Source organism: Alligator sinensis, unplaced genomic scaffold (assembly GCF_000455745.1).
Source record: "Alligator sinensis unplaced genomic scaffold, ASM45574v1 scaffold1266_1, whole genome shotgun sequence".
Classification (NCBI taxonomy): Eukaryota; Metazoa; Chordata; order Crocodylia; family Alligatoridae; genus Alligator; species Alligator sinensis.
The window spans coordinates 445462-468155 of record NW_005842929.1 but is presented as its reverse complement, the minus strand read 5'-3'; the positions used below and the strand labels follow the sequence as shown (position 1 = coordinate 468155).

The window sequence follows — 22694 nt, the reverse complement described above, 5'->3', positions numbered from 1 at the left end:
GGGGGCTCTGCATGAGCCCCCTTGACCCCCCCCCAGCCCCCCCACGGCTGTTCTGCCTGCCAAGGTCTGGCACTTTAAGGAGAGAAAAAAAGCCAAGAAAAGCCCCAGGACTCGCTGCTCCTGGTGCAGCTTTGGGGGGTCATGCAGAAGGATCGCCCCCCACCAGCAGGAGCAGTGAGTCCTGGGGTTTCTTCAGGGTTTTTTCCTTAAAGGGCCAGAGCTGGCCAGTGTGGGGCACCTGTGAGGGGGCATGGGGAGGGGGTTCAGGGGCTTGTGCAGAGCCCCCCCTCCCCCTGCAGTGGGGTGCAGCAGGGGTGGCCCTCCACCTGGCAGCACCTGATGAGCCGGAGCTTTTTTCCCCCCAAGTGCTGGGAGCTGGGGCGGGCAGGGCAGCCATTGCAGGGCTGGGAGAGCGGGCAAGGGATGGACCTGGCCTGGCTGATTCGGAGATTTGGCTGAATCGAATCAGGACAGTGATTGGAATCACCGAATTGAATTGCTGTCCCCGGAATCGGCTGAATCCAAAGCAAACCCTAGCTGCTTCGCACAGGCCTAGTAAATACCACAGTAACTAAGTGGCATGTCAAAGGCTAGTAGGCAGCGTCAAGTGTTCTCATTTTGAATTTAATTAGTTTTAACCCTTGAGGCCTGATGCAGTGAAGCAGTGTGAAAAAGCTAAGAACTTAATTTACACAACTTTATTAATTCTTTTAGACATGAAGAAGAGCACCGACGTCGTGAAGAAGAGATGTTACGCCAGCGAGAACAGGAAGAACTCAGACGGCAGCAGGAAGGAGGGTTTAAACCAAATTTCATGGACAATGTAAGTAGAATCTTTGCTTAACATCTCAAGTGTAAAGTAAAAAAAATAAGGTTGGTCTGGCATGACTTTTCCTGTGTTCTCTAGGATAACCAGATGAATGTGATTTCTTCCAGTCTGCTCTTTTACATCTTTTGAATAGTGCTACTTTTACAGCAAAATGACAGCAGTTCATTTTTATGGCCCACTCCTAGCATTGCAGTTTTGTCTTTGGTACATAATGACAAATACTCTCTCTTTTCCCAGTGACTCAGGATTTCAGCTAATAGAAAGTGTATAAATATTTATTTACAGATTCAGGACCTCATCTTTTGTATAAATTTGCTGTCTCAACAATACCACTTTTCTTCAAGGGTCAAACATATTTCCCATATTTTCTCTGGGCTGCATCTAAATGGAGAGTTGCATTGGTTTGGTTAAAGTTGTGAATTTTAGATCTATTTATACTGGTGCAGACCTGTGTTTGGACATTTTTCTTTCGGTTTATGTTAAGTTTATGTGAATCAGTAAGCAGCTCTTAAAAAAAAGTGTCCACACAAGGGTTTATGCAGGATAAGAAAAAGAATGTAAACAGGGCATAAGATTGCTGCCCACCTTGAATCTGCTGTAACTAGTAGGGTGAGAATATAATTTTCTTCAAAGCCCTTCTAGCTAAAAGAACTCAAGAAAACCTAAAAAGAAGAAAAATGTTCTTTTCTTCTATTGTGGATGCATTGGGTTTTTAAAAATTCTCCTTTTTCACATTAGTAATTTAGGCCTGGTCTGCCTTGGAAGAAAGGTGCCTGGAAAAATAGTGAAGCAGTGACATCACAAAAGAATGTCTGGTATATACAGAATTATTGTTTTGATTTGGTTAAGGATGTAATTAAGACCACTTGGATACTTAAAGGGTATCCATCCGTGCCTTACATGGATACAACTATTTTTGAAGGGAACTAAGCTTTATGAGTATCAGTCTGCTTTACACCATTACAATGACTGCCACACTTGTGTAGTTTGTGCCAGCATTTTCACTTTACTTTTAATTTGAGGGAAACATTTTAACTTTACATTAAGTGGTACTATTCATTGTGTAGGTAGAGGCTTAGCTGTTGAAAACATCAAAAACTGTTCAGTGACTTCATGTTTTTTGGAAAGGAACATAATCTTTTGTAAACATCCAGGTTTATCACATTTTCTGTCATGACTGATGAAAGTATAATTGTGTTCTAAAACATCTTGAGAAATTCTTCAGAAAACTTAGGCAGGTTCCTTCGTAGAGAGATGTGTGGGAGAGGGGGAACACAAAGGTGGGGCAATAAGTTATTAAGGTTATTTTTAAACAGGTATTCATGGCGTTGCTACCGGCTAGTAGAGTTTTTGGCCAGATTAACTAGTTGAAGTTGATTACATCACCAAAAAGAAGTTTTCAGCAGAGAGTTGGTTTGTGTTTTTGTTTTTTGTTTTTTTGCTGGTTTTCACTTGCATACATCCTTGCATTGTGAAAAAAGATGTATGTAAGAATTAAGCATTTATTTTTTCTTTAGGATAATGGAGGATGTAAGATATAACATTTTTATAAGTCAAGTGGTTAAAAGTTGATACCTTTTGTGTGCATTTTTGAATTATTGTGGTACACAGTTAGAAACTTAGAACATTTTGACTTTTGTAGTGTTTTACAGTTGTGTAATATGATTTTATAGGGCTGGAAGGGGACCTCTAATTTAACTCCCTGTTCAAGGAAGGATCATCTCTATCCAAACCATCATTTTCAAGTTCTGTTCTAAGCTATTCCTAAAGCTATATGATTGACTCTGTTGTACAATTACAAGGCATATTGGCTAAAGCCATGAAAAGCACTCTAATCTGCCACAATTAAAGCAGGGCCATCAGTGACCTGCTGCTGCAAATTTTACTAAATTTAACTTCAATTTACATTTTAATCTCTTTTACAACATAAGATCTGTTACATACAGCATTCATTTTATGTAACTACAGCCTTAAACATGTTTGGATATATACTACAGGTCCTGTTATTTCACTGATATTTGGCCCATCTTCAAAGGAGAAGCGCTGAAAACCAAACTGAATGTAGCATGATAATTAGTGTGTGTCATATATGCACTTTTTACACTATTGTAAATGTTAGGATGACTTTCCAGGTAGAATAAGCCTGAAGCATTTCAAAATACTTTTCAAAATTTGTGATTGTTCCACTGAGGTCCATCCTGTTTTAACAATTTCTGATAATTGGAAACTAATAGTCTGCTGCAGAAAACATGTATTCAGAAGTATATCACTGCTAAAATTGATCTGAATTATGCTATATAATATGAATACGTTATATTTTCAAATGGGAATGTCACATGAACTTAAACGACAGTTCTGTAAAACGCTTTGAAAGAGTTGATTTTGTTTAGTAAGTTGTAGTGATTCTGCTTTTGTTGTGATATGTTGGCTTTTACTGAAGTAGCTTAATTTAAAATGCAAAAAAAAGACCGAATGAAAATTGCATGTCCCTTTTACTATTTCCTTTACTACTAGTTTTCATTGTAGGGGACTATTATGTCATTCTTTAATATTGAAGATGAAACAAGTTTCATAGATAGCTACTTAAGTTCTAACATATGAATGAGATTCTTCATTGAAAATTATGCATTTTGGAGTAGGCCAGAAATGTGAACCATTATTACCGGATACTGTGAAAAGATGTATTTAACGGAATATCCACCATCATCTTGACAATGTCTTCTTTAATCAAATTATTTTAGTTACCTAAAATTTGTTATTTTTAGCATAATATTTGTGTGGGGATTTTACTATATCAGAACTTCATAATGGGTTTCCCAGCCTACTTTAAGTATGGCATATTTCTTAATCTTTAAAACATCATGTGTTCTTCTATGGAAGGAAATGATAATTATTTCTAATACTTGTTTTTGTTTCTTAAAAGCTTTGAAAAAGTAAGCTTCCTTCACTTATATCCTATCCTTTTTCACTGTTCAGTTTAAAAGAAGGACCTAAATGGTAAGTGTAATGGCCACCCAGAGACTGTTCTCTCAAACTATCTTCATTTATTTATTACTTTCCCTGTCTTTTTACTTTCAAACTTGTAAACTCTGATTTTTTTCATTGTTTGCCTTATTTTGAGAAGAAAATTTTTGCACACACTATTCAGTACACGTTGGAAATCAATATATTCAGTTGCTTGTGGATGTTTCTCAGTTTTATTTTTAATTGACAAAAAATGTAAACAATACTACAGAGCTGTTCATTTGCTGTACTTCCTTGATGTAATAGTTGAAGTTTTACCAAGTTTGTAGCCTGGTAGTACCGGCATTAGGGACAGCCCAGAGATGTTCAAAGAATTTATTTCAGTTTTTTTTTAGTGGAGTGAGAGTTGGCTTTAAATTTTAAAGGTAAAAAAAAGTTTTATATCTCTCACTTTACAGTGTATAATGATTCGCTCTTAGAAAGTTGTTATAGTTGGAAGATCATTACATAAATTTTAGTTTTGAAATCTGTTTTATTCTTTTCTCCTTTATCTTTTTAGGTATCTGCTAGTTTGCATAAATACTGTATTTTGCTAGAAGGAGAACTTATTTACAGTGGGTAGCAAATATAGCATTTTATTTTCCATCACCTCATGTTTATTTGTTTAAAAGCAATATTTTCTACTTTAAATGCAGTTAATTTATAGGCTATTCAAATAGTAAAATGGTTAGCATCCAGGTTTGAGTGGCTTTTAAAATGAAGGTTGTAGGTTTGTGTATCAGAATATTTTCACCAGATGTTCATTTCAGTGCATAAAAGTTACTTTTAATTCAGTGCACTGATTTAATGAGGGATTGTTCTGATCCAGCACCAGGAAAAAATATTGAATCTTCTTATCGGGTCAGCAAAACCCCTCAAAATAAGCAAGGTTGGTATTCTTAGATTTGGATGTTACCCGACCTTAATTCTATAGCAGTGGCATAAAACAATTGTAACATGATCAGATGAATATTGTAACATGATAAAATGCTAAATGCAATAATTTAGCAGTGACTTTTAGAGCAGATTTTTAAATTTAAAAAGGGAATTATGATGCATAGTTTAAGTAAAATGGTCAGTGATACACAGGTCCTGTTGCTAAAAGTGACGTAGGTACTTAAATGATTAAAGGCATAGACATATGCACAATATACCACGTGAAAAAAAGGGGTAGGACTTCAGCTGCTCCATGGTAACATCTTGTTTGTGTGCTCTCATCTCAGAGTAACTGGAAATGAAATTGCCTTAGATTAGGCCTCAATGAAAGAGTAAGATGACATGGTTTGCCTTGTACTCACAAGAGGTAAAGACTGTGTGCAGTGTAGTTACTGCAGAGCAGCTGAACTGCGATACAGGTGTGGCACATCTCTTTTTATTGAATGGTAAATTGTCTATATGTCTCCTTGAAATTCTATAGGTTTATATTCCTAAATGCCTGCCTCTTCTAGAGTTCTCTTAATCATTTGTTTTCCTTTGGTCTGTTTTAAAAATCATGGTAACTAGATTTTGGTTGACTTCCTGGGTAACAGCTCTGCTGTTCAGATATGTTCCATAAGTATTGGAAGAAGGAGCCAAACACAGCAGCATCAGAGATTGCTTGAATAGTAGAGGCCAAAACTGCTTGTAGGGTAGAAGCCCTAATAAGACTTGAATGGAATATAGCATGGAAACAGTATAGTACAGTCTTCCCTGCCTCTCAAGAATACTATAAAGTTGTTTGCTTTTTTTTTTTTGAAAGAGTATGGATTAAAAAAAAAAAAGCATTTCTCTAGCCTTGATTTCCCTCCCATCACAATCCAAATCTCAGTTCTCTTGGTGGGAGTGAAGATTTCTTGGATTATCTGCTCTTGATGCTGCTGCTGTGGCTGGCTTTGCTTCTTGTGGATATGCATGCAGATGAATGTGAATAACAAGCATGAGTTCTGCTTATGAGAAGACAAATGGAGAGGGTGAGCTGAAGTCCCTTAATATCTAGGGAACAGGGCTGGATACTAGTGCAACTTGACCCTTATTTACAGAAAAGAAGAAAAGGCTATATTTGTGAATAGAACTATCTATTTTTTCTGACTTAATAGAACTATATCTATTTTTTCCTTCTTTCTAAAAATCCCATTAACCATGGGCATCTTGAATTCTCATTGAATGGAGTATTTTTAACCCAGTTTGTCCTTTGAAGACATTTAGGTGGTTGTAAAATAAATCCTCAAGTACAAAGGTCACTAAACATTTGCAAGTGTGTGACTGAAAAAAGCAGATATATTTTCTGTATCATGGAAAAAGTAGCGTGCTTTTCAGACCTGGACTTATCCCTGGTTATCTGGGACCTTGTGACTGTAGGCTGTGTTCGCCAGCATAAACAGCTGCAAACTTAAGCTGTCTTATAAAAGGTTTATTGAAGAGTTTCACTTTGATGAATTGCCTTCTCATTGCAGTACAGTTTGCATAGTACTGGTGCACAAAATGACAAGTGTTCATGTTTGACATCTTAACAGTTTTATGGACTTCTTAACATAAAACTGGATTCTGGAAATACAATTAACATTAAATGTATATGTAAATTAAACTGATGAAACAATGCACAAGAGTCCTGCTATCTTGCAGTGGTTTATTCTTTTCAGTGAATATTATTTCCTATGAATAAGGCAAATTGTGTTTTATCAATGTCTGACATATTTGTATGTTTCTTTGTAGGCAAGTTTGATTGTTTGGGGGTAGCATTAAAATGCTTTCTTTCCGAAAGACGATGGTGATGGACTTTGCAGGGCAAATGCTTAGATCTTCGTCTTGTATTTCTTCCATGCACAAAACTCCACCTGGAATGCTTGCTGTGGCTTGCTAAGGATGACAGTGTTGTTAACAGTTCCTAAGTATTCAGACTATATCTGCTTTATTTAAAAAACAGACTAACAAAAAAGCAGTTTTGAGACTGCGGAATAATTGCAAAACTTGCAATTAGTGTTGTTGTGTTTACCAAAAATAGGTAAGGACATCACAGATAAATAATGCAGATGACAGCATAATTTTTATTTAGTCTTATCCATGTTTATATAATATATTTTATGTATACATTTTGCTTGGCAAAACTTTTAAAGGTGAGAGAACTTTCTAACGAATTAAATGTAATTTGTTTCCTGATTGTTCAAATAGTATTTAAGCAGGTTTGAAACTGATTTTACAATTTGGATTTCTCAGTAACCTGTATCCCAAATATTAATTTTCAGTGATACGATAGCTACCAGCCCCTGTCCCTGCAATACCTACTTTGACAAAATTTTTAATTTCACTGGTAACTTACTATTTTCATATGATTAAGTGTGTGTTTAGAACAATATGAGCTGACACTGAGCGTAACTATAAAACACATGGCCTATATGGGGTAAACAATCTGATGGGAACCTACCACAAGGATAGATTAGTGAAGCCTGTCTGAATAAGATATATGGTAGTACCCATTGTGCTCGATCTCCCTGAGTCTAACACCTTTTCAAGTCACGGTGAGCCACTACATTGCTAATTTACCATGCAGTGAACTGTATGGAAATCATGAACGTTTTGTCTTTGGATTAATATGCATAGTACTTTATGTAAGTAGGTACAAAAGTGCTGCTTAAAAGTCTGTTTATGGAATACCTGTACTCAAACTTGTAGCGGCCTCAGAAAAGGTAAATTACTCAATTGCATCAATTCTGGATGAGTTATATTACCATAGGCATGTTAATCTCAAAGTCAGTGTTTTCAAATTTGCTTCTCACTTCCATGTGCTTAGAGATACTAGGGTCTAACAGTCCAGGCAGAGAGAGGAGCTGCAGGAGGAAAAAGTTAAGAGGAGAAGGAACAAGATTTATTTTTCCTTCTGTAGCAGTGGGAGTGGGGCAAATTTAAGACAAACTTCCAACAATTAAATACGATATAAATAATTTATAATTTTTAAAAAGAATTTTCCAGATATCTAATTATTAGGGGGTCATCTTATATTCAAGTAAATACAGTAAGATTTATTTTGTTTTGTTTCCAAATTTCTAATATCTATGCAGAATATTTTAAAACAAGTGTATGTACTTTTTACATATTAGAAGTCTTTCATGTAACCATATAAATCGAGTAAGCTTAGAAATATGTTGTCAGTCCATACATACTAATCATTTATCTGTATCCTATAATGGGCAGGAGCACCCTGATATATATGGAAATCTCTAGTCTGAATTCAGGCATTCCTTAATTTCTTCTTGGGGTCCAAGGGTTCTTTTTTGCATCATGCTGGCTGAACAAGTATATCGTGTCTCTAATTATTCCTCTCCTAAATATTTGCATCTGATTCTCTTAATACATTTTCTTTTGTTGTGCCTGATAAATAGAGAAAATTGAAGGAGAAACTATCTTAGAATGCAGTTCTTGTGTAGGGCAGTGCAACTTGAGCAACTCTGGGTTATTAAACATGGACAATACACAGCACTAGTATATCATCAGAGACCTTGAATAACAGTTCTTGGATAATTTACTGATAATAGAAAGACTTTGGATATCTTGCTTGCTTTATATGGTGTTATGAGATTTGTTTATTTAGTTTCTCCTGTCTCAGTCATTTTTGGCTGCTAATGATGTTTTATAGTCAAATGTTATAGTTTAATTTGACCATTCACAACCAACTGTCAAACCCTGTACATAATGTCCTGTTAATTAGCAGTTGTTTCTGCTGCTTGGACAGTTCATGCATTTTACATTGTACAGTCATTGGCTTAAAACAAAAACCCCAAGCCATCAGATTGCCAGGCAGTAGAGACCAGGACCCCAGTCTCCCTCTCCCACTGAAGTGCCTTAGTCATTAGACATGCTTACATGCTGTAGTTTCTTACTGGCTGTCTGTACTTTTTTGCCTTTCTGATTTGTCCTTTGAAAATATCTCATAGATTTCATAGACCTTAGGACTGGAAGGGACCTCGGAAGATCATTGAGTCCAGCCCCCTGCCCTAAGGGCAGGAAGTCAGCTAGGGTCAAAGGATCCCAGCAAGATGAGTGTCCAAACACTTCTAGCTCTCCATTCTCTGTGTTCTAGGGCATCTGCCTTTGAATTGTTTAACCGAGAGGCCTTAATCTTCATATTGACTACGTAGGGGTCCTGGTTGCCAGAATCTGGACAAATCACATCAATCTGCTTGGAAAATTAGCCATTCCAACTCAGTGGAATGGTGCCTATGGAACTTCCTTGCATTTGGCTCAAACCTTGTTGTTTGTTTGTTTGTTTTGTGCTGCTTGATGTGTACTGCTTGTTTGGTTTTGAGTAATCTCTCTGAGAATCTTACCTTTACATTTTGAAATTGAGATTTCAGACTAAGCAGTCTAGTTTCCTGTTTTTGTAACCAGACAAAGTTGTAAAATTGTTCTGATAGTATACTGTCTAGAGGAAGAATAGGTCATCTAGTTAGAGAAATATCATCCTTCACTTATTAATATTAAGTTCCCAAGTATCCAGTGTAGGAAGCTGTTCATATCAATCATTCATACCAGTGGAAACAATTTCTAAATCTGGGTCATTTGTTCAAATGCGAGTATAGACTTCTTCACAGATACCGGTCTCTGTTCCTGAGGCATGGAGTCCAGACCCTGAACACTAATTGTTTGGCACGCGAAAGTCTTAACTGTTCAGAATCAAGAGGGTAAACCCATGGGAATCCTTGTATTTGTTAAATTATGATTTTGTGAATGTCTTGATGTGGAGTATAGTGCTGTCCTTCAAAATATCTTTTTTTTTTTAATCTGAGGCTTTGATTATTATTGAATAGTATTTAATCACTACAGGCCTCAGTTCTCTACTATTACAGACCTCAACTTTATTATCATAGACCTCATATGTATCACAGATTATTTGTTAGGAACTAACACACTTTTGCGTTTAAACCTGTGACCTGTGTTTAAGAATATGGAATTTAATTCTCAGAAATCTGCTTTAATCTTCCATTTGAGTCTATATGTTTTACTTTTTACATTTTTCTTTAGGATTTTAATTCTGATTATCTTTGTCCTAGGTGAGCTAGCTGTTTTTTATTTAAAAGCCTTTTTACATGACTCCTAATAAAAACATTTTGGTGAGGATTATTTGTTCTAAGTGTTCAGATGATCTGATTCTTTTCCTTGAGATAATTGCCAAATTGTTTTAAAGGTTCCACAACTGTCAACCAAATATATTAAAATTTGCTGTTTGGGGGGAAAAAGACTGTTTTCTGAAAATTAGGCTTGCCCAACAAGGGGATACAAGGCTACTAATTGAGATTGGTCACTGTCCTGGAATCTGAAAGTGTGTTTCTGCAGTATAAAATCTTACGCTTGAACACATTTGGGAGCCCTTAGCTGCTGCTAAATACCACTGGGTAATCAGTGTAGATCAGAACAAGTCTTGTTCAGCATCGCGTTATCTAACTTAAGTATTGCTGGTTGTATTTTAAGATTTTTTAACCAAGACAAATTGAAAGAGATGACGTCTGCCTGATTGATAATCCTTTTCAGAGCTGCATTTTGGTCCTAAGTGTATGCTGTTACAGGTTTTAGAATCCTGCTCTTAGTTTGAGATTATATATATTCCCCTCCCTATTGTTATGAATCACTCACTGTACTCAGCAGGGGTGTGTGAAATGGGCTGTATTCGATTCGGATTTGGCCCGAACTGGGGACTGATTCGATTAGTTGATTTGAATCACTGTTCTGATTCGATTTGGCTGAACCCGAAGAGTTGATGCTAATTTGGAGAATCAGCAATTTGGCCACAGACATAGCTTTAAATGTTCTTTCTACATACCTTGAGGTACCAGGTGCAGCTTGTGAACGCTGTGATGGTAGGGCGGATGGAGCATCCCACAGAAGCACAGGGCAAACCTAGAAGTGAAGTGGAAGTACTTCCGGTGGACCCCAGGTGCCCCCCCCCGACCCAGGAGGTGCCAGTCACCGGGGGGGGGTAAGGGGGTGGTCCCCCATGCACTCCCTGGCGGACCCGGAAGTGCTTCTGGTTCACTTCCAGATCTGCTCCCGTGGAACGTTCCCATCTGCCCCACCATCTCAGCATTCATGAGCTGCTTGGCTTGGTACCTTGAGGTATACAGAAAACATTTAAAGCTGTGTCTGTTTGAATCATCAAATTTTTCTGAATTTCTCTGAATAGATTCAGAGGGTTCTGTTTCAATTCAAAGAGATTAAAGGGTCTTCTGATTCAATTCAGAGATTCAGCCACAGAATCGGGCCGAATCAAATCAGTGACCAAAGCTTCACACAGCCCTAGTGGTTGTGTCTCCCTGTGGGACACTCCATCTGCCCTAACATCTCAGCATTCACAAACCACCTGGTACCTTGAGGTATGTAGAAAAAACCTTTAAAGCTGTATCTGTGTCCAAATCATCAAATCTTTCTGAATCTCTCCTAATCAATTCAGAGGGTTCCAATTTGATTCAGTGAGATTAAAGAGTCTCCTGATTTGATTAGGATTCGGAGATTTGGCCGCCAAATCCGGCCAGATCTCTGCCGAATCTAATCAGCGGCCGAAGCTTCGCGCAGCCCTAGTGCTCAGTCTTTAATTAAGTTAAATTGTAAATTCTAGAGCAGCAGCCGCATTGCCATCTAATTCCTGTCAGTGAGGCTCTTGAAGGTGATGTTGATTGCTGGATGCTACTTCCATATACAGCAAAAGCTCCATTATCCGGCACCCATGGGAAATGGGGGTGCTGGATAACCAAATGTGCTGGTTATCTGAGAGGCGTCTGCCTGGTCGGGCAAAGACGTCCCTCCCAGCGCGTCCACATCCCAGATTAACTGTGCTGCCCCTCTCGGCTGGTGTCAGTGTGCCGGGGGAAAGGGACGGTGGGCTACGTGCAGGCTACTTTACCCCACACAGGCTGTGGTATTTGACAAAACCGGAAGTCCCACTTCTGGGTTCCCTTTTGCTATGTCGACCGGCGTCAACCAGCATGCTGATTAAAAAGAGCATGCCAGTTAATGAAGTGCCAGTTAACGTGGCTTTTACTGTATGTGATTATAATCATACTTACCTTTTTGCAAAGCAACTTTTTAATGTTTGGATTAAAAATTAGGTTTTATACCTTGAAGTTTTATGTGGACTGGTATGAGTAAGAGAGGATATACTCTTTCAGTAGCAAATAATATTTTTTTCTTCATTTGGATTAATCCAAATCATGAGCTTGACCCATATGTTTCTACCAACCTGTACTTTTATATAATTATTACTACTACAGTTGGTTCTCCAATGTAATACATTAGATCTTAAATTAAGATGCATTACCATATTTAATTTTATTATTTTAATTAGCTTGCTTTTTCATTAGGGATTTGTTTTATAAACCTTTTTAAATATAATTTCTCATCTATCAGGTAATGTTGGTTGGAAAAGGATGGAGAGGTGGGTTGGTGTCTGACTTCCTAAGAGGAATATTTGTTTCATCGTTGGTATGATCCATATATAATAGGTGTAGATAAAATTCTGTATGTGTGGACTGACCGTATTCTTGTTAAAAAGCTATTTATAAGTAAAATTATATTTTACTAAATTTGTACTAAACACTTTGGTCTGCAACAATATTTATATACAAATTACCCTTTTTAAAGTAAAGATTGCGATTTATGCTGAAATTATTGCTTAAGGACTTAATTGTAGAAGGCAGGGCAGGGTAGTAACTTCATTGTAGTGACAAAAATGTATGTCTCTACCTTCGTTTAGAAGTTTGGCTTTCAACTATATTTTGGTATTAAAAATTGTACTGCTTCGCAACCTAAATTGGTTGCATAATAAATAATGTTGTAAAAGATAATAGAAAACAACATACAAACAATACATGTAGTAATTCCTGAATGGGTTTTTTCTCCTAGTTTTAATTTTTGAGCGAAAGATTACTGCTGTTTCATTCCAAAAAGAAACACATATTAGGTTTGTAAAATCATCTCAAGGGTGGGTGGTTTCATTAGTTGTCCCATCTTAGGTACTCTTTGAATGTGATATTATCTAAACTAGGTGTTGGCAATCTTTTGTCAGTTCAGGCAGCCCTTTGTGACCCAGTCCCCATTACTTGGAGCTGCCAGCTGCCTGCTTTACCACTGAACCCCATTTCCTCTACAGTAGGAATAGGTCCAGACATGGTAGAGCAACAGGCTCTATAGCATAGTCGTATGATATAGAAGGGATGGGTGATGTGGCACAGATTTGTGCCACTGGTCCCCTGTGGAGAATCAATCTGTTTGCAGGGTGGATTTGGCCCATGGACCATATGTTGCTGACTCTTGATCTAGATAGTGCCAGAGTTACATTTTTCCACGTCTGTTGCATTTGTAGTCAGAGGTGACTTTTTTGTCCCATTGAGCTCCCAATCTATTGCATATTTTTAAAATAAACCTTATTATCCTATCTCTGCATCTCAGACTTGACCAGATCTAGTGTTTCCTTTGTTTGAATCTGAAAATTTAGCTCAATCCTTTGTCATAGATAGTGGGAATTGTTTTATGTATACAATATTACATTGTTTTAAAGTTAAGAAATTTTTACTGTATTTCTGTATGTACAGGTGGTACAGTTAGTCCAGCTTTCTCTCTTACCGGGTATGACAGCTCTTCACCTCTGCAGCCTCCAAGAGTGGGGATTTGTGGAGTATGGCTTTAATGGAAAAGTTTGTGACTGAGGTTCTGTGAAGGTCATACATCCTCCATATTTCCACTTGAGTCCTCTAGTCTGTGTTTATATTCAGGTACTTAGACTAAATCTTTGGTTAAATCAGAAAGCAGAGAAAGCGACTGGAGGTTAGTTTACAATATAAAATCCTATAATATTTAATCCTGAAAATTTGGACTTTGAGATGGATGATGAGCTTGGATATATGGTGGATAATGCTTTCAGAGAACTATTTTTTTACAGGTAAGTAACTTAACCTTTCTCAAATTTATTTGTTAATTAGTAAATTGTTGAGAATAATTTTCACAAATGAGAAATTGTTTGGTGCATGATATTTATTCTGTGTTCAAATAGCAAAATATATGGTAAGATGGGTTATTGCTGTTACATTTATTTTTCATGAATTAAAACTTTTTGGGGCAATAGAAATGAAGAAAGGAACATGAAGCTAGATGAAAACATCCTGTTTCTTTGAATCATGAGGCAGTTCTTCACAGCTGCTTTGGATCCAGAAAGGGAAAAAATGTTTACTTGCTTTAAATATTACTCTTTTAAATTTGTCTTTGACAAATCATCTCTCGAATAATTCAACTTCTGTTCTCTTGGGTTCTCATGGAGTTATCATTTTAGTAACACTTCCAAATTCCTTCTACGTGCACCGTGACATTCTAATGTAAATGTTTTTACAGTAAAAGCTGTGTTAACCTGCACTTTATTAGCCGGAAAACTCAATTAACTGGCATCCGAGCAACACGACAAAAGCGAAACTGGAAGTACCACTTCTGGGGTACTTCCCGTTTTTCTGCTGCAAGCTGAGTTTTTTTCTTCGCCACTTCTTTGGCCCACACCCCAGGGCAAAGCTGCCTGCGCGGGGAAAAAGCCTACACAGGGTCCCCCCTCCCTGTCCCCCGGCACACGGACACTGGGGAGAGCACCAGATGGTGTACATTTGATTAACTGGGATATTTGATTAACTGGCATCCCCCATTCTCGGGGGATGCCAGATAACAGAGTTTTTACTGTAATAAACTCTGTAGCCTTGCCATGTTAACTGTACAGCAGTAAGACAGGATACAACCCACATGTTTTTCTCTGTAGGTTAATTGTAGTTTTGAGGTACCAAGCAGAGGCAGTCAGCGCAAGCTGTTTTGTAGTTTGGGTGGGTTAACCTTGTCTGGTGCAGAAACCAAGTTAGTTGTTGCATTGAATAACAATAAAGGGATGTACAGAAGTATAAGTGATAATTTTATGGAGTGTAACATTAAAAGCTAGAGGCTAACAACAGTCCCTGTTCCTGCAATGAACCCTTGTTTTGAAAGCAGAGGTGTTCCTAAAGACGGTGCGTTTACTCTTTGGTACTTTATAGATGTTCTTAAGGGCAGATGAAGCTCAGGGTAATATAAAGCTTTCTTTGAAGGAGAGCTGCAAATCATCTGCATATCTAATTCATTCATGTAATAGCTGTGTGTTTTCCTGAAATTTTGTTGCCAGAAACTAGGGTGCAGCCCTTTTACGTATGTCCTAGGGCAAGAGTGGAAGACAGTCACTGCTAAAGGAAATCTCTAATTTTGTGCTTGAATAAATCTTTCCATCTTGCAGAATCTTGCAAACAGGATAGATGTGGAAAATAACTAACGTAACATATGATGTGTGTGTTCCTTTCTTCAAGAAATCACATCTTTTAAGAATAATATCTTTTGAACCTGTTTTTTAGAAACTTGGGCACAGCTATTACATTCATGTTTTATTTTTTAAAATGTCACAGCAGTATTCAAGGGTTTATCTGTTACAAGAATGACAATTATGTAAGTAAATACATTAAATGATAATACAGGTTTTAATCATTATTGTGAGCGTGTATATGCAGGTAGTGATGCATTATTGCCCTGTTTGCACCTTTTCCAAGAATTTATTGCACTATTTCTTACATATAAATTGGAAGAAAAGTAAGTATTTTTCAACCACTTTGATAGTACATGAAGTTGGTTGCAATATTCTTTTTAACTGCATTGATGTTTTTTTACTCCATGAAATTTTGAAAAAATAGACCAACATGAATATTTTTGTGTGTAGTTGAGCTTTGTATTGTTAATATTTTGATAGTAATAAAAATATGATGGGTGCATTTGGTGCGTTCTTGAGAGTAAAGAAAACACAGTTGCTGTTCCAAAAGGCTTACACTAAGAAATAAAATTATAATTTGTAATTTGGTAGTTTGAAGTTGTGGAAAATAGTATCTTTTATTAAAAAGTGATACCTACTATAATTCAGGGTATAAAACTAGAAAAGTGAAAAAATATAGGATCCTTGTTTGAAAAGCAAAATGAAACTTATGATTTCACAGAACATATTTTCCCCCTGAGCAAACAAGTCTATAAAGTAAGACAGTCAGTCCAAAGTCCCTCATTTATAATCTATTGATTTCTGATGACAGGGAGGCAGTGAGATTAAAGCAACAAAATTGGGAAAGCTAGGATGCTGTTCCTGACTCTAATGGATGGTCACAGGCGAGGTCATTTGAGGTTGGATTCTGCCCACTTTATTTACCTACATTAGTCGCTCATTCTGTGATTAAAAATGATAGACAATGACTTTAAAGTCTGTGCTTCATCTTAGCCTGTTATGGAAGGTACTGTGAGAGCAAAATACTATTGTACTATAAGAAGACTAAGTGGGAGAAGCATCCTGGGAAGTGCCTAAATTAGAAATATGTTATTCACAAATGGTTCATGGTACAGAAAAGCAATGAACGGGGGGGAGATGAAATATAAAAACAAAGAATCTACTAATCCCTCAATCTGGAATGAAGTTCTGTATTAACAGAACACTTTCCATTAAATTAATCTTTGCCTTGCATTACAGAGTCTACATTTTCTTGAATTAAAAGGAAAAGAAGCTTTCTCCACCCCATCCGTTATCTTTATTTTACAATAGAGTACACCACATATGATCTTAAATATAGGATGGTGCTGCAGTAAAATCAGCATTATTCTGTGGTGCATGCTTACTTTTAAAAGGTCCCTGTATAGCTGAGTAAGAACTATAGAAAGCTTTTAAGGGTTTTTGGTTTTTGTTTATTAATGTGTAGGGACCTGCAAACTTCACTGCACAAGTGGGGTGTGACATTGATTAGCAAAGGGGCCCCACTGCTCCCTCCTGATCATCAGGGAAGTGAAAACCATGGTTTTTGCCCTCCCACCGGTTGTCCCTAAGCCAATCAGTGGCAGGATGCAAAAATGGCACCACATTTAAAGCAGCAGTTTTTGCCTCCCCACCAGTCAGAAGTGAGCTGGAAGCATGGCCCCTTCACCAGTCAGCAGTGGAGGGGCATGTGGGGGAACCTGTAAGATTAAAGGAGCTGCAGTTCACCCCACTTCTGCTTTAAATTTGGTAGGTCCTTATTAATGTGCATTCAATACAGATGATTGAGTGCCCCCCCCCGCCCCCCCAAATTAGCAACAGGTGTCAATTTTAGCCACCAGAACCATTGTACAGTTTGTCAAAGGAGCCTCTCAAATTAAGAATTCAAAAAGGCTTATGGCACAAATGTGAGGAATGGTCATTACCATTTAGGACCAGATACAAGCTTATCTCTGTAAATTGAGGAATCCCTCATGCATAATAGTCAGTGACTGAATTTTTAGGTACCCTCATTAAATTTCCCTTAGATGCCTCGTCAGGGCAGTTGCAGAACATTGCTGCTGTAGTTCAAAACCAACTGCTTCTCCTTAATCAGGTGAGATATATTCCATACTAGGACTGAGTAATGGTTTTTCAGTCCCAGGAGAATTTGCGGTTTTAAAATTCTTTTCTATTGTGATTTGTTTATTTTCCCCTTTGTTTCCTAAGCATAAATTAACTTACATTTTGGGTGTCAAAACAGGTCATCTTGACCCTTTCAGTATTTTTTTTTTTTTTAAGCAGGAAATTCTTCAAAACTGATCCTTGCCCACAGTTACAGTTTGAAAGAATTGGCACCATCCAAATGAAAGGTGAAAAATTGTGACCAGCCTTACTTCTATGACCAGCATTTGTCTTTTGATCAGTCAGGTATTCCAGTGTACTGAACTGGTTGCTTCATGCAGTTTTTTTTCCGGTATCTTCAAGAAACTTCAGCTTGTTCAGTGGAAATTAGCAGTGCTTGAAATTTTATTTCTCAATCTGTAACAGAAATAAACGGTCTGAATGTGTTTTAAGTTGCAGAGAAGCTGTCCCCAGGAGAGCAGTGGACTTGTGGCAGTTCCTGTAATAGAGAGAGAACCTCATACTTCATAGGATGAGCATTCATGGGGGCAAAATATTTTTTTTTTCTTTTTTTGCTTACTGAACGTACCAGGAAGTATTAGTATGTCTCGTATTGTCTGGGAACACTTTTTGTTAACAGTTTCTTAGGCTCTTATTAAAGCTAAATACTCCTTTTCATAGGAACAGTAATAATTCTGGTGCTTGTTGTTTTTCATTCTGGAGACACTGAAGAGCCTCTTAGAGAATTTTGAAAACAAGTGGAACTCTTTCCGGAAAGGAGATTCCTCAAAATGTCAGGCCTTCCCAGATAATCTACTTTCTTCAAACTGTGAATGTCGGGTTTATGAAAAAGTTGAGCAATGTACTGAGTATCTAGATGGGCCTTTATTGGCCATGTAACATGTTGACCAAAATGAAGAACAAGCCAGTGTGCTCTAGTAGCTAACTGATGCAGGGCTGTGCAGCTTGTGGGCAACTGGTGACCACCCAACCTCCCATACAGGCTGTAGTGCCAAAGACTATTCGCCCTGTGGGCAGGGGACTCTCCCAGCTCTACCTCCCTGACTGCATACAACCTGGCAACCCGTCCATCCTGTATATCAATGCAGTGGACAGCCTGGTTCCCCTTGCCCTGCACGTACAGGGCAGGCACCCCAGCCATCCACCTATTGCACTGCCCAGCCCTCAGGAGGGAGGGCAGGAATTAGAAGCAGGAGGGAACCCAAAAAACCTGGCAGCTATGGCAGGAACAATGGCTGGGGAGAAGGTGGAGGACAGTTGTAGTGGGACAGAAGCCACAGGCCACGTGTTAACAGTTGGGGGGCCACCAGTTGGACAAGCCTTAAAATAACAGAAAGACCTGAGAATCTTACGTCAGGTAATGGGATTCAGTCTTATTATAATTGATTATTAAAGCACTTTTCATATGAAGAACTTCATTATAATGGAAATATGGCAGCTAACAATCAAGCTTGTACTGTTTGTTTATTCAAAATAAGTGTAATGTTTGAGCTACTGCTTGCTGGTTTTATACACTATTGATTAGGTTTGCTCTAACCAAGGTTCTGTGACAGTGTTTAAGATTGTGTTTAAGTTGGGGCTGTTAACATTGCTAACATTAATGGAACTGGAACCATGTTAGAAGCAATGGCAATTATTTTTTTGAAAACATCCCTATCACAGACAAGGCTTAAGTAATCAAGATTAGGGCTTATAATAATAATAATATTACATTATAATAAATAATGTTACATTAGGATTTACAGCACAAGGGAAGTTACAACTTCAAAGTGTCATGGATAGGTGTGCGCATATAGATAATAAACATGCAGTGATGTTTCTTCTTCCATCATCAGCCCAGCACAGCTGTAGAAGCTATAAAGGGCTATGGAAACTGTTTTAGTTTAAATACTAATACAGCAAATACAGTAAGACTATAAAACAGTAATTCTTAACCAAGGTACCTACCTTGGCATCCTTCTTGAGGGTACCACAGAATGCCATGCATTATTAGCAGCCTTGCATGACAGATAAAATAATCCTAGAGATTTCATCCAGGTTTCCATACTGTTAAAAACACATTCTACTTGTTGTGGATTTCCGGAATTCTTTGCAATGGAAAAATGGCTCTATTATTTTTCTGTAGTCAAAAAAGAGAAAGCTAAGAGTTGGTGTCTTCCAAGGGGAGTAATTGAATATATAAGTTAATTTCAATTGATTCTTTATTGAATCTTTAAAGTAGAAGCTGTTTAAGTCGGCTCTTTTTCAAAAATACTTTGTTCCTTGGTTGCTGGTAGAACTTAGGGTAGGGTAGAGAGCCATGCAGTAGAGAATGTTACATGCCTGAAAGACGGGCAGTATCTCCCCAAATAAATAACCCACAGCTTTAGTTGCAGGTTTTATTACAGAATTTTAAAAAATGAGGCCTATTGGGGAATCCTCTAGAGTTAAGGGAAGATATTTGTAAGTTCTGTATTAATATATTTGGAGTATTTAACATTTTTTATGTTAAAGAGCTAGCCTTATTCAAGTATTTTCTCCCGCCTCCTTTTTCTCTGTTATCATGGAAAATCTGAGCTTCCTCTGCCCCTGCCCCCTTTGCTTACCAGGGTGCAGGTCCAGACCCCTCACTCCCAAGCCACAGCCTGCTGCTGGCTTGGGCTTCCCACGCTGCTTCCCTCCCCCTGGGGCCTCTGCAGCCCAGCAGGTGGGACCCAGCAGGGCTGGGCAGGGAAGCTCCTTACCGCTGCAAGCCCTGTGCCACCCTGGCGATGCACCCGCTGCCTGCCTGGCAGCAGCAAGGGGTAGGACTCTGCACCGCTGCACCCACTGCTGTTGGATGGGCAGGGGGCACTTTGCCAGGGTGGCATGGGGCTTGCAGCAGTAAGAAGCTTTCCTGCCCTGCTCTGCCCTGCTGTGCTGGATCCCACCAGCTGAACTGCACAGGCCCTGGTAGCAGCAGGGCAGGGAGCCTGGAGTGGGCAGCCTGCCTCTGCCACATGCACAAATCTGGAGGGCACATGCCCCCCTCCTGACCTTTGGGAGTATGTGTAGCAGTGGGGAGCTAGCCCTCATTGCTCAGACAAGCCATCTGTGATGGTCCAGTCCAATGTGGCCGAGCATTTCCCCAGAACCCAAGTCCCACGCACCACCCCAGCTGGGCAGTGGCAGCAGTCCTAGCCCTGCCCAACTCCCTTCCTATGGGGCCTTCAATTCCATGCCCCTCCCCCACCAGACTTACCTGTGAGAGCTGCTCTCCAGGGTGCCTGGTGGCTATGTGCATGCGTACGTGTGCACATGACCATGGGACCCCCTGCCTGACTGCTCTCCTCCTGTTCCCTCCAGCCCCTTGCAAGCTGGAACTCTGCCAGCCTGCAGAGAGCTCTTTGCAAAAGTGGAAAATCTGTGTGTTTCTCTGTTAACATGAGAAATCCATCTTTTTCTTTGTTAAAAGCGAAAATGTGTGTTCTTTTTCCCCCATGGGAGGGGGAACACCCGGATCCCTGCTAATTACACACTCAACTCCACAAGCTAATATATTTCTTTACATTAAATTGTATCCTGTTCAAGCTTGAATTTTATGTTGTTGGATGAAATATTAGAGTATATTTATGAACTGTTATACAATTGAATGTTCTATTAGCTTTTATGTTGGCAGTGGCCAAAAATATGTGTGTGTATAATACCTTAATATGTTTAATGCCTGTACATTATCTGGCCTGTTGGTACTACCTATTTTTGTGCAACACTATTTTACTTGTATGCCAGGGTATTAGAGTCAAACCCATATGCATTTTGCCTTGCAGTGTAACTTCCTAGAAGCTTTCTATTGTGAAATGTTTTTTGAAATATGTTGTATTCTATCTGCTGAAGAAAATATCCATGTATGAATTTTATTTTACAAATAGGTCAAAATCAGTGAATGCTAAGGGTTTTAGACACCGTTAACTGCAAATGTTTTCTCTTTGAGATTGAATGATTGAGGACCTCTTTTAGCTACAGCAAATTCCACATGTTGTCTAGATTGGGAAATGAGGGAGCTTCTGTGGAAGTGAGTGGTACTTCCAGTACACCTCCCAAAACAAAACTCAAGTCACAGGAGTTCAGGATGGGAATTCTCATGCGATTGCTAAACCTGTAAAAGTACAGGTTGAAACAACTAGTTCTAGTAGCTCTGCTCATTACTCATATGTTTTAAAAGAAACTGTTGTAGTTTACTTCTCTAAAACAAATATAGATGTTTTACTGAAGCAGTGGGATTATTCAAGTATGAAACGTTTAGGATAGGTTACTATTATTCTTATCTTCCATTAAAGTGATCATTATATTTGTTTTGTCAACAGCTATCTTCATCCTTCTTGCTACCATTAGAAAAATTTAAAACATCAAAATGTAGTGTTTATATGTGTATATTTTATAAACTGAAAAAATAGAAATGGTTGGCTTCATCTTCATAGTTTGGTCCTTGTAGAATCAGTATTAGTAGCTGAGGATTCATTTGAATAACCATTACAGTCAGCAAACAGGAAGCCTTGATTTTAAATAACTTGTTTTGATTTTTGTATGGATCTTGATTCTCATTGGTTGGTAACCATTAACACAAGTTTAATACAAATAGTGTTTGCATTACATTTGAATTTTCTTGTCTACTGGAGAAAATAAACTATAGGTACACATTGATTTAAACAGTAATTTTATGCAGACTCCTAAATTTTACAGGTTTAATGATAGAAAATCTGAAGGGCACATTGCTTTTCTATTAGATTATAATAGTTTGTTCAAGATTTGTTGTCAGACTGTTTGGAGGGAGATTGGAATTCCATTAAAATGCACAAAATAAATTATTTATTACAATTTTTCTTTTGAATATAAGTTGCCGTTCAATTTCAGAGCTACCCAGATCTCGTTTTAATTTTTTTCTTAAATTAAGACGGTCAGATAAAACCACATGTACAAGGATAAAATATCAATTATGCCCATAACAACTGTTTATTTAATCAAATTTAAAACTCAGGAAATTTAAAAAATGTTGGTTTTAAAAAGCATATCTTAGATTCAGAGGAATGCAGTATTTACATAGAACTGCTGTGTGGCCCCTAGCTCATGGTTCCTAGGGCTTGGGTGCTCTGGGGCTTCTCCATGAACTTTTAGACTTTTCTAACCCTTGCCCTGGAAATCCATCTTTTCAAATATCACCTTTCTGCTATGAATCCTGGGTGGTGGGGTCCCAAGCTCAGTAGAGAAGAAGGATTAGAGGGGTTTCCAGGTGTTACTTGCCCTTTCCTTCTTGGTTGTCACTGCTGCTCTCCAACTGGCCCACAACCCATGTCTTAGTTTCCCTGCATGCCTCATCTGCACAGCTTGTGCCTGTACTTGGTTCCACACTACTGAGCTCTGTGTGGTAGTACCCAGACAGGTTGTGACCGGGGGGGGGGGGGGGGGGGGGGGGGGGGGGTGGGG

At 38.3% G+C, this 22694-nt stretch overlaps 1 protein-coding gene across 1 annotated transcript in view; it reads left to right on the top strand.

The window, feature by feature from the left end:
* Positions 1-22694, top strand: part of PSPC1 (paraspeckle component 1) — a 55021-nt gene that overhangs the window by 18056 nt on the left and 14271 nt on the right. Inside the window, exon 6 of the mRNA XM_006036209.3 lies at positions 715-823. Within this exon, the coding sequence (XP_006036271.1) occupies positions 715-823 (109 nt within the window). The remainder of the gene's footprint in view (positions 1-714; positions 824-22694) is intronic.